Genomic DNA, 15,366 nt, shown 5'->3' on the forward strand with positions numbered 1-15,366 from the left:
GAGAGAGTGACAGAGAGAAGGCAGGGGAGAGAGAGTGACGGAGAGAAGGCAGGGGAGAGAGAGTGACAGAGAGAAGGCAGGGGAGAGAGATAATAACAGAGAGAAGGCAGGGGAGAGAAAGAGTGACAGAGAGAAGGCAGGGGAGAGAGATAATGACGGAGAGAAGGCAGGGGAGAGAGATAATGAATCAGCGACTCATAGGCAATGCACTTTGTGTAGGATGAGTTAGCTTTGCGTCTGTGTGTCACTGTGTGTCACTGTGTGTCTTCCTCATACCCTCCAATACAAAGTGAGACAGGGATGTGAATACTGTGTGTTCTCCTCATACCCTCCAATACAAAGTGAGACAGGGATGTGAATACTGTGTGTTCTCCTCATACCCTCCAATACAAAGTGAGACAGGGATGTGAATACTGTGTGTTCTCCTCATACCCTCCAATACAAAGTGAGACAGGGATGTGAATACTGTGTGTCCTCCTCATACCCTCAAATATAAAGTGAGACAGGGATGTGAATACTGTGTATTCTCCTCATACCCTCCAATACAAAGTGAGACAGGGATGTGAATACTGTGTGTCCTCCTCATACCCTCCAATACAAAGTGAGACAGGGGTGTGAATACTGTGTGTTCTCCTCATACCCTCAAATATAAAGTGAGACAGGGATGTGAATACTGTGTGTTCTCCTCATACCCTCCAATACAAAGTGAGACAGGGGTGTGAATACTGTGTGTTCTCCTCATACCCTCCAATACAAAGTGAGACAGGGATGTGAATACTGTGTGTTCTCCTCATACCCTCCAATACAAAGTGAGACAGGGGTGTGAATACTGTGTGTTCTCCTCATACCCTCCAATACAAAGTGAGACAGGGGTGTGAATACTGTGTGTTCTCCTCATACCCTCCAATACAAAGTGAGACAGGGATGTGAATACTGTGTGTTCTCCTCATACCCTCCAATACAAAGTGAGACAGGGGTGTGAATACTGTGTGTCCTTCTCATACCCTCCAATACAAAGTGAGACAGGGGTGTGAATACTGTGTCCTTGAGAAAAGTGGGTCCTGAGGCTCCAGCAGGTCGGACCACCTGAGAACTACTGGTCTAAACTATATGAAAGCTGGTCGGCTGGGGGGGGTGTTCATCTATTACATTTCACTCACTTACATTAAACTCTCTCTCTCTCTCTCTCTCTCTCTCTCTCTCTCTCTCGCTCTCTCTCTCTCTCTCTCTCTCTCTCTCTCTCTCTCTCTCTCTCTCTCTCTCTCTCTCTCTCTCTCTCTCTCTCTCTCTCTCTCTCACACACACACACACACTCCTATACACCGTACACTATACCCTCTGATCCCATACTTAGACTCAGGTTCTGTCATGTATGTTCGCTCATAGAGAGAGAGAGACATATTTATCTAATAATAATAATAATTCATTTATTTTGTATAGCGCTTTTCAAAGACCCAAAGTCGTATATCTATTTTGTATTTAGAAAATACCAGCATACTTCCTCTCTATGAGTAGGTGGTTTTGGTGGTGGTGGTGGTGATGATGGTGGTTTTGGTGATGATGGTGGTGGTGGGGGGTTTTGGTGGCGGTGGTTTTGGTGATGATAGTGGTGGTTTTAGTGGTGATGGTGGTGGTGGTGGTTTTGGTTGGGGGTTTTGGTGGCGGTGGTTTTGGTGATGATGGTGGTGGTTTTAGTGGTGATGGTGGTGGTTGGGGGTTTTGGTGGTGGTGGTTTTGGTGATGATGGTGGTGGTTTTGATGGTGGTGGTTTTGGTGATGATGGTGGTAGTTGGGGGTTTTGGTGGTGGTGGTTTTGGTGATGATGGTGGTAGTTGGGGGTTTTGGTGGTGGTGGTTTTGGTGATGATGGTGGTGGTTGGGGGTTTTGGTGGTGGTGGTTTTGGTGATGATGGTGGTGGTTGGGGGTTTTGGTGGTGGTGGTTTTGGTGATGGTGGTTGTTGGGGGTTTTGGTGGTGGTCGGTTTAACACCATTCAGGCCACATAACGTGTCTTTTAACTCATTCAGTGCCAACTACGAGATTAGTCGGGTTAACTCGCCATGCGTTGCGTGCCAAGACCCGAGAAAACTCGGGTTTTAATCGTTATTTCTTTTATTAGCGATATCCATTCATTTTCATCCATCCAACCTGATGTTATCATTGGGAATGGGTCTGAGCTTGCAAAAGGGCAAATACCGCCGCCTATCGTCTCCCGGATGGTATTGCACATCATTGGATTGGATTGACTGGGAATGTGCATCGAAAGAATAACTCCGGTCCGGGTCTTCCTTCTCGGGCATGCAGTATCGTGTTACCAGATTGACTGAGGACCCTCAGAGCAGCGTCGATTATGTGTTTCGGACTATACCGTTGGATCAATAAACGCAATCGATATTTGGAATGGCGATCAGGAATTGGATTAATCTTTTTGCAGAACATCTGATGTGAGGTAAGGAATTTATGTTACGAGTCTTGGGGTAATCAGATGTTCCTATTATCGCCATCGCAGCATGTGTGTGTGTGACGTTAGCGCTGACCAGGGCGCGTCTATTCTTTTACCAACGGATTTCCAGTTCCGTGTTCGCGTTCTGCGATCTGATTGGCCACTGACGTTTCTGGTGCGATCTGATTGGCCACTGACGTTTCTGGTGCGATCTGATTGGCCACTGACATTTCTGGTCATGTGACATGTGCGCCCAATCGCGTGACGCGCCCATTTCCGCCTCAAACAACAGCAAACGACCTAACGCCTAGTTTATCACTGGTTAAACTTAGGCGACTCTTTCGAAGTTGCTTAAAGTTAGAGTTTGGAATCAGGGCTGGTGTTCTATCGCCCTGCTCTAAGACAAACTCTAACCTTAACCAACTTCGAAAGAGTGCCTAAGCTTAACCGGTGGCAGAACTTGCCGTCACACGATTGGCGCGACCAGAAACGTCAGTGGCCAATCAGAGCGCAGAACGCGAACGCGGAACTGGAAATCCGTTGGTAAAAGTATTCAGGCGACCAGGGCGCCTGTACGTTAATGCCAAGCAAGCAGTGCAAAAATGCTTCCGCATTCGTCACCGCACGCTAGTGCGGTAAAGCGCCCTTCTTTTCAGACAAATGCTACCGTGCGTGCACCGGCGGCGGCGTGCTCGCTCAGGTGCGTGCGTGCGCCGGCGTGCTCGCGCGAGGTGCCCGCGCATGCGCATGAGATCCCGCCTTGAGCGGAGCTCAATATATATAAGTCACCGCCCCTTATTCAGTATCTACCAATAGCTCAATTGGCAAGGACACATGGCTGTGGATCCTATGGCTTGTTTGCTGGCGAGTTCTAATCCCATCGAAAATATTTTTTAACGTGATTTTTTTTTAACGTGTATTATTTTGCCGGTTAAGGTTATTTCGCCGGTTAAGGTTAGGCATGGTTAAGGTTAAGGTTAAGGTTAGGCATTGTTTCGGAGTTGGTTAAGGTTAGAACGGTTAAGTTTAGGCGCTGTTAAGGAGCTGGTTAAGGTTAGAGTTTGTCAAAGAGAATGGCAATATAATTTCTATGGTTAAGGTTAGGCATGGTTTCGGAGTTGGTTAAGGTTAGAACGGTTAAGTTTAGGCGTTGTTAAGGAGCTGGTTAAGGTTAGAGTTTGTCAAAGAGAATGGCAATAGACAGCCTATTTCCGCGCGACCTGGGCGCTGGGCGGCGGAAAATGAAAGGCGCATTACTGCATGCCACTACGATAAATTTTTGCACTGCTTGCTTGGCATAAAGCTACACGCGACCAGGGCATGGATAATCGATTTTTCAGCCCGCTTCTCTAGCGTGCATAAGGACACAAATACTATCGATAATCTAGCGTTTATTTGAAAACGATTCATAAATCTGCCGAAAAATTACAACGTGTTTTGTGTATTCCACTAAAGAGCTATTATCGCGGATTTCTCTGGAATTACTAGAACTCTCCAAAACTATACTCGTATTCAAAACGGTATAAAACGGAAATGTACTGATGAAAAAACAATCCGTTTCGTACATGTTGACTGCAAGCAAGTCATTGATAAGCGATGGGTGTATTAGACCCATAGCCATAATTTAAGATATAGTTTAAGCGTTCGCAAATTTCCCCATCCTCCCATTGACTAAAGCGCTGGCACGGAACAGCCTATTTTGGGCATAGGGGCGTGGCTCTGAATGTGTTAATAGGGCTTTCTATTTCTAATAGACCTGTTCCACAATAAACGGACAGTTAAGAAGGCCTCTCAAATAGTTGAGGACAACACACACCCTTCACACCCTTCACACCCATTACAAACGAATGCCCTCCGGCCGTCGATACAGAGCTTCAACACTGAATAAAAGTGTCGTGCCAACCTCCATCAGACTGCTGATGGACAACACCTAGGTCTGGTGGAGGCCGAACTGCCCCCTCCCCCCCCCCAAGGACTTTGGACTACTTAAAAAATAGACTCCCCTTCCACCTGATGGACACATATCACCTGTATTATTATTATTTATTATTTATATACATATAGAATGGCTCCATATGGATTTTAATATATCATGCTTTAAGTACTGTAGTTTTAATGTAGTTGGTGTTTTCTTATAGTGGTCTTTTTCACTGTAGTTTTAACGAAGCTGGTGTTTTTTTTTTTATAGTGGTGAGTATCTATGTATTGTGACTGTATGTTTGTCTTTTAACCACTGCACAAATGAAGTTCCCAAAGGAAAATAAAGTAAGGTGACGTTTTCCGACGCAGGAGAACATGGTCCACTGCAACAGATCTTTATTGAAAGGTTGTGGCAGGATGTCACAAGGCAGAGCAGATGGTTAATTGGGGATGGCAGGTGTGTGTGTGTGTGTGTGTGTGTGTGTGTGTGTGTGTGTGTGTGTGTGTGTGTGTGTGTGTGTGTGTGTGTGTGTGTGTGTGTGTGTGTGTGTGTGTGTGTGTGTGTGTGTGTGTGTGTGTGTGTGTGTGTGTGTGTGTGTGTGTGTGTGTGTGTGTGTGTGTGTGCGCGCACTCAGTGGAGTATGACCTTGAATAAAGTGAACAGAGGAGAATGAGGCTGTTCTACTGCTCTACTTGCAATTCTGCTGTCAGAATTTGGACTTGGTGTGTGTCTGTGTGTGTCTGTGTCTGTGTGTGTGTGGATGAATCATAGAGAGAGAGAGAGAGATGAAGGTTTGGGCAGAAGAGGATGAGAGACAGACAGACAGACAGAGAGAGATGGGGGGGGGGGGGCTGTCAGAGCGAGTGGGTGATAAAAAGAAAGACGCAATGAGTGAGAATGAAAGTGACAAGGTGGATGTTTGGGTCGAAAAGAGAGAAAGATTTGAGAGAGGGATTGAGTAAGAGTTTTTTTTTATGATGGAATTTTACCTGGAAAATTAAAGCATGGAATTAACAAATGGAATTCAGCTTATTTGAAACACACCTGGTCTATCAAACGTTGACATCATTAACCGTCCTGTTTCTGGCGACACCAGCGTCTGCAACCGACGAGCAAGCGACACCCCGGCACCGTGGCGGTCCTTACGTCAGCGTTTTCTATAGGATTTCTGGTTCCCATCGGTTTCCTGCTCCGTCCTCGATCGATGTAATGGACCAGGGCAGTGGTGTGGTTTTGCCGAGGAGGGGAGGGTAATGGAATAAATAGAAGGCATCCATGTTACAGCAGGCAGCCTGTGACCACTGAAGAAGAGGACTCTAGGCTGCTTTACCCCTTTCATCTCTCCCAGTCTGATTCTCTCTCTCTCTCTCTCTCTCTCTCTCTCTCTCTCTCTCTCTCTCTCTCTCTCTCTCTCTCTCTCTCTCTCTCTCTCTCTCTCTCTCTCTGTCTCTCTCTCTGTCTCTCTCTGTCTCTCTCTCTCTCTCTCTCTCTCCCTCTCTCTGTCTCTCTCTTTCTGTCTCTCTCACTCTCTGTGTGGCAAATTTACAAAGGGATTGTGCAGCTTTTTCTGTGTAAATAGCCCCAAAGCAAACCTTGCTATTCACAAAGCACTCGCAAAGGGTGAGATACCGTGCTAACTGTGTTGCCATCATCATTGTGTCTCTGTGGTCCATGCTATTTGCGAGTATTTAAATTAGGTAATATAGGCAGAGAATGTGCTCCTTTCTATGCAAATGAGCCTCGTTGCAAAAACACTCCAATTAACAAAGATCGGCATTAATTGCCACACGCAGTTAGAGTGATGTTATTTATGTCTTCAGAGAGTCGGTGGTAACTAAGTGCATTTATAAGGGGTGTCATTGCCTAGCGTCTCCGGTCATCCATTGGGTTAGGTAATAATCACAATAAAGAGAATAGAAGTAGAACCCGCACACTCATATGCTATATGCTCCAGAATAACGTTTTTTTCAGGTCCGAGGAGAGTAGGCGCTGGAAACACGGTCAATGAAAAGTATTCTGGAGTATATGAGAATGCGGTTTTTATTCTCTTAACTAAACATTAAATACAACTTAATTTCTCACTAAAAAAAGATTGTGTTTTGATATGATAGACTTTGCGCACCACCCGGAGGTATTATGCGGTAGGTGCGCAAAGGTTACCATAGCTCATCGACTCAGGGTTTATCTCTACGTGTTCAGGAGACTCGGGTGCATACAAATGTTATCATGGTTATGTCTCTAATACCCCCACAACCCGACCTACAAGCAAATCTATGAAGGGGAGCAAAATATGGCAGGAGACTTATTTTCATAAAAAAAATATTTAAGCATAAAACCAAAATGTCTATCATATCAAAACACAATCTAGGGATGTATAGGAATAAAAGAGAAAAGAGAATTGAAGCTTCTGTTTTCTGTCTGCCATTATCCTCGGACATGCATACTGTTTTATGGGCAGTATTTATACTATTTTACTATTTTATCAGGAACAAATTGCACTCCACGAGCCAACTGTGCTGACAGATATCAGGAGCAAATTGCACACCGTATGGACATGTTTGCGCTAGTATATCATTTGCGCAATATCTTTAGTGAATATAGGTCCTTAAGACGGAGCAAATAGCGGGCGCAAATCACACCCATGTGTCTCAATCTTCTCTGTCGCTCTCTTCTCTCTCTTCTCTCTTTCTCTCATATAAAATTATTGGCATGAAATACCAAAGTACTTATTGCCAAAGCAAGTAAAAACGTATTGCCATCCACATAATAACATATACAAGTATAAGTGATTATAACATTATTAGTGTGGGTGATCTCTGACCTGGCAAAGCCAGTCACACACACTCTTAGAATCTATATTCTCAGATTTTTTCTCCTCCCAGAGCTTTCGCACCACACACACGTATAAGGTATCACAACTCGAGTTGCTATTACTTTTTGATACGTTTCACCCCAGGGTTCTGGAAAAAAAATATACTTTAAATAGCTCCATAGGAATGAATGGCGGAATGTTCAAAACGAGAGTGTAGAAGCTGCATTTCTTTGTTTTACCCTCACCTTTTGTAAATTGCGACAGTGGACTAAATGTTGGACGTAGATATAAAAATAACACATCAAAACGATGCCATGACTGTGCCCTCGCTCATAAATTAAACATAAATGGAATTGGACATTTCTATCTCAACTTATGGCCATTTATTTTACAGTCACGCTCCACATACACACTAATGGACTCTCCACTCTAGCTGAAATCTGTGATTTCTCCGTTCCTTCGTTTGTCTTCGACGGAATTACACATTATCGCTTCAGGAACTCCCTGAAGTTCTCGTATTCAAAAATCGAAGCTTCATCTCTTATCGTTTTGCTTTAATTATTGTGAGAGTGACAGAAGCCTCATTGAAATGCATGGGAGGATGGATTTGTGTCAGTTAGGATTTGAATCAATTAAGGCTTGCAGTGTGCATGTACATAAAAAAATAAAACTTTCACTTAAAGGGACAGGCACATGAATGAGCCTCTTACACTTTCACAGGTAAAAACAGACACAGACAGACACACACACACACGCTTATGGAAGGTGTCAATCAACTCAGCCCCCTTGAAAGGCCTCACTCCTTTCATACCTCAAGAACCGCTTGGCGTAGAGACTTAAGGGAGGTGTCAACTCAGTACTGACTTCTACATTCATTGATTTATGTTAACCACACCCCCTTTCTGAAGCCAAGCCCATAACCCATTTCATATCTCGTGAACTGTTTGTCGTAGAGACTTGCGGGTTGTGCCATTGTACTCAGTAGGGATATCCTCTTTCATTGGTCTATGTTGACCACGCCCCTTATTATTAGGCCCATCCCCCTTTTTGTATATTTTAACGATTTGTTGTAGAGACTTGAAGGTGCGCCATTGTACTCATTAGGGATATCCTATTTCATTGGTCTATGTTGACCACGCCCCATAATCGTAGGCCCCTCCCCCTGTGTGTATCTTTTGAACTGTTTGTCGTAGAGACTTGCGGGTTACGCCATTGTACTCAGTAGGGATATCCTCTTGCATTGGTCTATGTTAACCACGCCCCCTAGTATTAGGCCCCTCCCCCTTTAGTATATTTTGAACTGTGTCATAGCGACTTGTGTGTTGCGCCATTGTACTCTGTAGGAATATCCTCTTTCATTGGTCTATGTTGACCACGCCCCCTATTATTAGGCCCCTCCCCCTATGTGTGTCTTTTGAACCGTTTGTTGTAGAGACTTGCAGGTTGCGCCATTGTACTCAGTAGGGATTTCCTCTTTCATTGGCCTATGTTGACCACACCCCCTATTATTAGGCCCCTCCCCTTTTTATATTTTGAACTGTTTGTCGTAGAGACTTGTGGGTTGCACCATTGTACTCAGTAGGGATATCCTCTTTCATTGGTCTATGTTGACCACACCCCATATTATTAGGCCACTCCCCCTTTTTGTATATTTTTAACCGTTTGTTGTAGAGACTCGCAAGAGACCCTCTCCCATTGGCCGGCGGTGCACAGGCATCACCCACACTTTCACAATTTCCCCTGCGGAATTGTCTAGTTAATAATACAATCCAGCTAAAACAAGTCCTTAAAACAATCAACAAAATCTAAATCATAGTTTATAATAGTTTTACATATGTAGCCACCCAGATACCTTTACTACAGAGCTTGTTGTCCTATTGCAGTGGTTCCCAAAGTGGGGTCGCCAACCGATTGATTGAGCGAGATGATTAAAAAAAATATATAATAATAATAATAAAGATTTCAAAAAATAAATCAATTTAAAAAAAAAATGTATGCAGTCAGGCCACTGAATTTAGAAGCAGGCCAGGCCGCGTGAATATTAAAGGCAACCAACTTGTGTTTAGCTTTTCTCTGATTGGCCGCGACCCCCCGCCCCCTTTTGCCGCTAGCCGGCAGCCAAGCGGCAGCCGTCCCACGTCCCAAATGAAATCCAAGGAGCAAGCGGCAGCGCGGGCAACCAACTTGTGTACCAACCAACTTGTGTTCAGCTGCGGCACAGTTATGAAATGCGCTGAACTAGAAAGCGTAACGTTATTATGTTTCGCGTTTTTAAACAACCAACTACCAGATTCACTCGTCACTGATCACTTCTGAAGTATAAACAAAGCCCATACAAATTTTTAGATGAATGATTGTGGATATAATATAGAAAACACATCATTATGATATTGTCAGATGGCGCAAAAAAAACAATGGTGAGTGAGAAATATATCTCCAGTGATAAAACCCAGTGCTCTATGTCTCTATGATACACAGCGTGGATGGGCTTTCAGAGGGAGAGGCATGCATGTACATAATTTCACCATAATCAAATACAGACATAATTGTGTGGCTTGACGCAGCAGCGGCGCACGGAAGCCGGGGACAAACCACCGCGTCGCCCCGCTGGCGCTTCAGCAGCCTCCACGGGCGAAATAACATATAACGTTACAGCGTACAGTTCCACACTGATGTACAGTGACACCCAGCAGAGTTTCTAGTTACAGTAGTGACGCGTGAATCGATAGTCCTAACAGTGTTTATTATTAAGAGTCAGATAGTCCGCACAGTGTTTATAGTCCTAACAGTGTTTATTATTAATTAACGTCATAAACCACATATCCGTTGTAGAAGCCCTTCAATGACGGCGCTCTCATATTTTGCGAATGCATAAACTATATCTTAAATTATGGCTATGTGTCTAATATGGCTGTCGCTTATCAATGACTTCGCAACAGCCATATTAGACACTCACTGTACATCAGTGTGGAACTGTACGCTGTAACGTTATATGTTATTTCGCCCGTGGAGGCTGCTGAAGCGCCAGCGGGGCGACGCAGTGGTTTGTCCCCGGCTTCCGTGCGCCGCCCGCGGCTTGACTCGGTCCAGCTCCAGCAGCAGCAGCGGCCGTGCTCCGTTGTAGGAAGCCCTTCAATGACAGCGCTCTCATATTTTGCGAATGCATAAACTGTATCTTAAATTATGGCTATGTGTCTAATATGGCTGTCGCTTATCAATGACTTCGCGACAGCCATATTTGACACATCGCCATAATTTAAGATATAGTTTATGCATTCGCAAATATGAGAGCTCTGTCATTGAAGTGGGTGGTGGCAGCGTTACTAACAGTAGCGATTTCTATTGTTTTGTCATGACCAAACATAATCCCAACATAGATAGGAGGTGTACTGTATGTCAAATGTCGGTCATGTGGTGGAAGAGTTTAGTACAGTCACACAACAGAACACCAGTGTTTCTAGTAGATATGTTTATTAATATAAATAAACACCTCTGTCTGAACTGGTTCGACCAGCGCGTTGGTTCGACCAGCGCGTCTGCCGACTGCCGCGTCTCTCAGCGGATAAGGGCGTGTGCTAGGGCGGTCACGTGGCCGTGTGGCCAATCAGAGAAACGCTGAACGAAAAGCTGAACACAAGTTGGTTGCCTTTAATATTCACGCGGCCAGGCCAGTGCTTCTAGTTGCAGCCGCACGATAGTTAGATAACCTAGGTGGGGAACAACCAGGAGATCACTGCAACTCACACAAGTTGGAGAACTATCGCTCTCTCTCTCTCTCGCTCACACACACACACACACAAAGGGAGCCACATGTGATTGGTGGAAACGGGACCCTTACAAAAAACTAAAAATCCATCTAAATCAGTGTTGTTGCTAATCATTGACACATGTAATAATCCCCCCCAGAAAAATCTACTTTGCATTTGATATATTGCAAATATGCCATCACACACACTGGCATTTAATGGGTTAGAATTATAAAATGAATTGAATATGTTATGATCAGGGCTGAAGTTGGATAAAAGTTTTTTGAAAGAAAAGGTGGTAAATTATTTCAACATAGTCATATTTTTATGGCGTTTTTGAAGAGGACAATTTAGTCCCTTATGGTAAGAGTGAGTATTTTTTTCAATCTGACATTACAAAAAAACTGAAAATCCATCAAAATCAGTGTTGTTGCTAATCATACATATGCTAGCCTGTTTTTTAACAATAATTTGTGATGCCATCACAAACACTGGCATTTAAAGGGTACAAATAAAAAGAATCCTGCACCAGAATGCAGGAAATTAACTCTTTGTAACAAAAAATCTCCTGGTGGGAGACCCCCAGACCCCCTGCTTAAAAAGTGGCCTGACTGGGGCTATATTTCGCACTATATTTCCTGGCCTGAATGATTTCCCCAGTCCGGCCCTGGTTAAAAGCCTCCAATGCTTATTAGTGTGTGTGTGTGTGTGTGCGTTTGAACGTTTGCATGTTTCAACCATACATTTCCATTTTTTTTGTGTGTAATAATTTCTCTTTTTTTTTTTACTTTCTTACTACCTCCTATAATAGTGGGGGTCACGGCTCTCTGACAGTTATTTTGGGGGTCGCGGCCTGAAAACTTTGTTAACCCCTGTCCTATTGTATGACAACAATCAACACATCTTGCAGCTAATACTGCACACTGACTTTACTCCCCACATACTGTATATAACAGCTTTTGAGGATCAGGGAGATGGATAGACTCAGGATAGATTTAATTTATCAAATAAAACCTCTCACAGTACAGTAGGAAGTGAGATTCTGTCTCAACATCTCCCTGATGACAAAGTGAACACTGCCTGTGATGGCATGTTTCTATGGCCAGGCTGTGTCCACTCAGCGTTGTGTCTACCGTCTCAGCGTTTTCCTTAGTTTTATATCATTCATGGTGGTTGGGTATTCTCTCTCTCTCTCCCTCTCTCTCCATCTCTCTCTCTCTCTAAGAGAGAAGTGTTGATACATTTCCCATATCAATATGTATCACAGTGATGGAACTGGTGTTTGATATATACATATATACGTATATATATACTCTCGTCACTTGAGCCTTAAAAAAAACGAATCAAGGGCACCCCAGTGGCGCACCGCATACTGCCTCGCAGACCCACGCGGCCGACCCAGGTTCGCCTCCCGCTCCCAGACGGATTTGTCGCATGTCGTCCCCCACATGTTCTCCCGTTCTCCCTCTCCTCTGTTGGTCATGTCTGACCAATAAAGCTGGAAAAACGCTAAAAAGAAATCTACATTATTTTTTTTAATAAAAAAACAAATCACAAGTTACTCCCGGCGGTTCTCTCACTTCTCGTGTTGGTTTTCCTTTCAGGCGTGCGTCGCCTCCCCGACCTGGATCAGCGGTCCAGCGCCAGCGTCCACTACACTCTGCTCATCGCCTGTGTGCTGGTGGCCTTCTTCCTGGGGGCCATGCTGTCCGGCTTCCTGGTGTCGTGCTACTGCAGTCACAGCGCCCACCGCGCCCACCGGCTGGGAAAGGACCCTGAGGTCTCCCTGCCGCACGCCCTGTCGCTGAGGTCGCTGGCCAAGCTGAACGGACTGCTGGACGCAGAGCCTAAGGTTGGTTTGGTTGGCTGGTGGTTCAGGAAGCTGTTGAGGATTACTGTACATGAGGCAAATTACATTTGTCATTAGTTACACACAGTCCTCACATCTCTCCTAGTTACACACAATCTTCATATCTCTCCTAGTTACACACACTCCTCACATCTCTCCTAGTTACACACAGTCATCATGTCCCTCCTAGTTACACACAGTCCTCATGTCCCTCCTAGTTACACACAGTCCTCATATCTCTCCTAGTTACATACAGTCATCATATCTCCTAGTTACACACAGTCCTCATATCCCTCCTAGTTACACACAGTCCTCATATCTCTCCTAGTTACACACAGTCCTCATATCCCTCCTAGTTACACACAGTCCTCATGTTCCTCCTAGTTACACACAGTCCTCATATCTCCTAGTTACACGCAGTCCTCATATCCCTCCTAGTTACACACAGTCCTCATATCTCTCCTAGTTACACACAGTCCTCATATCTCCTAGTTACACACAGTCGTCATATCTCTCCTAGTTACAAACAGTCCTCATATCTCTCTTAGTTACACACAGTCCTCATCCCTCCTAGTTACACACAGTCCTCATATATCTCCTAGTTACACACAGTCCTCATATCTTTCCTAGTTACACACAATCCTCATACCTCTCCTAGTTACACACAGTCCTCACATCTCTCCTAGTTACACACAGTCCTCATATCTCTCTTAGTTACACACAGTCCTCATATCTCTCCTAGTTACACATAGTCCTCATATCCCTCCTACAGTAGTTACACACAGTCCTCATATCCCTCCTAGTTACACACAGTCCTCATATCTCTCCTAGTTACACACAGTCCTCATATGTCTCTTAGTTACACACAGTCCTCATATCCCTCCTAGTTACACACAGTCCTCATATATATATCCTAGTTACACATAGTCCTCATATCCCTCTTCTGTCTGTCTGTCTGTCTGTCTGTCTGTCTGTCTGTCTGTCTGTCTGTCTGTCTGTCTGTCTGTCTGTCTGTCTGTCTGTCTGTCTGTCTGTCTGTCTGTCTGTCTGTCTAACTTGATTTCTCAAGATTAAATAAAGGCTGAATAGAATAGAACATTCTGTCTGTGGCTGGTAAGTTAGTATTGTCTATTACAGGGGTTCCAAAAGTCGGGGAGGGGTCGCCAGATGATTTCAAAAATCCCAAAAAAATAAAAAGGTTTTATTTATTTTTTTGCAGTCAGGCCACTGAACTTAGAAGCAGGCCAGGACAGTGTTTCTAGTTGCAGCAGCGCAATAGTTAGGTGGGGAACAACCAGGAGATCACTGCAACTCACACAAGTTGGAGAACTATCTCTCTCTCTCTCTCTCTCTTGCTCTCACACACACACACACACAAAAGGAGCCGCATGTGATTTGTGGAGGCGGAACCCTTACAAAAAACTGTTGTTGCTAATCATTGACACATGCTAGCCTGTAATAATCCCCCCCAGAAAAATCTACTTTGCATTTGATATATTGCAAATATATGCCATTACACACAGTGGCATTTAAAGGGTTAGAATTATAAAATTAATATGTGGTGTTATGATCAGGGCTGAAGTTGAATAAAATATTGTATTATTTTCAATCTGACATTACAAAAAAACAGAAAATCCATCAAAATCAGTGTTGTTGCTAATCATACATATGCTAGCCTGTTTTTTAACAATAATTTGTGATGCCATCACAAACACTGGCATTTAAAGGGTACAAATAAAAAAATGCCTGCACCAGAATGCAGGAAATGAAGTCTTTGTAACAAGAAATGTCCTGGTGGGGGACCCCCTGCTTAAAAAGTGGCCTGACTGGGGCTATATTTTGCACTATATTTCCTGGCCTGAATGATTTCCCCAGTCCGGCCCTGGTTAAAAGCCTCCGATGCTTATTAGTGTTTGAACGTGTGCATGTTTCAACCATACATTTCCATTTATATAAAAAAAAAAGAAATTTACCTCCTATAATAGTGGGGGTTGCGGCTCTCTGACACCGTTATTTTTGGGTCGCGGCCTGAAAAGTTTGGGAACCCCTGGTCTATTAGACGCTTCGGCAGGTAAACATCCTTCTCGTAATGTTTTTCTTTGGCTGATGAGTTTCCCGATCTTTGTAGCTATAGATATTAATGTAATAATACAGTAAATCTAAATAAAAAAACACAGAACACAGACAGTTGGAGCAGCAAGGAAGAAATAACGAGGTAAACATTCACAGTGGAGAACAAAGTGATGTCAAAGCGAGTCACTGTTAGATTGTGCATCAAAGCTGAACAGCGGCCTTGTGTTTCTGCTGGGATCTCGGCTCTTGGAACGTCAACACAGGCATATTTGCTGCCGCTGCTGCTGAATGCTGAACTGCAGAATGTGAATCGCAGCCGTCGCGAATCGCATGAATCTTTTAGGACAGCTAGCGATACTGCTTTATACGCTTTCTTAAAGGAACACGCCAACATTTTGGGAAATTGGCTTACCGTCTTCTCCAGAGAGACACAAGAAGATAGGCCATGTCCGTTTCCATTCATTGTGCTAAGCTAGGCTAACGTGCAGCCAGATAGCTTTCTACTGAACGCACAGCAATAAAA

At 44.1% G+C, this 15,366-nt stretch overlaps 1 protein-coding gene across 1 annotated transcript in view; it reads left to right on the forward strand.

Annotated features, from left to right (window-relative positions):
* The window catches only part of LOC311226580 (semaphorin-6D-like), a 350,344-nt gene that overhangs the window by 326,529 nt on the left and 8,449 nt on the right, over positions 1 to 15,366 (forward strand). The window contains exon 19 of the mRNA XM_084312000.1: positions 12,526 to 12,773. Within this exon, the coding sequence (XP_084168126.1) occupies positions 12,526 to 12,773 (248 nt within the window). The remainder of the gene's footprint in view (positions 1 to 12,525; positions 12,774 to 15,366) is intronic.

This window comes from Notolepis coatsorum (genome assembly GCF_963971535.1).
Source record: "Notolepis coatsorum genome assembly, chromosome: 4".
NCBI lineage: Eukaryota > Metazoa > Chordata > Actinopteri > Aulopiformes > Paralepididae > Notolepis > Notolepis coatsorum.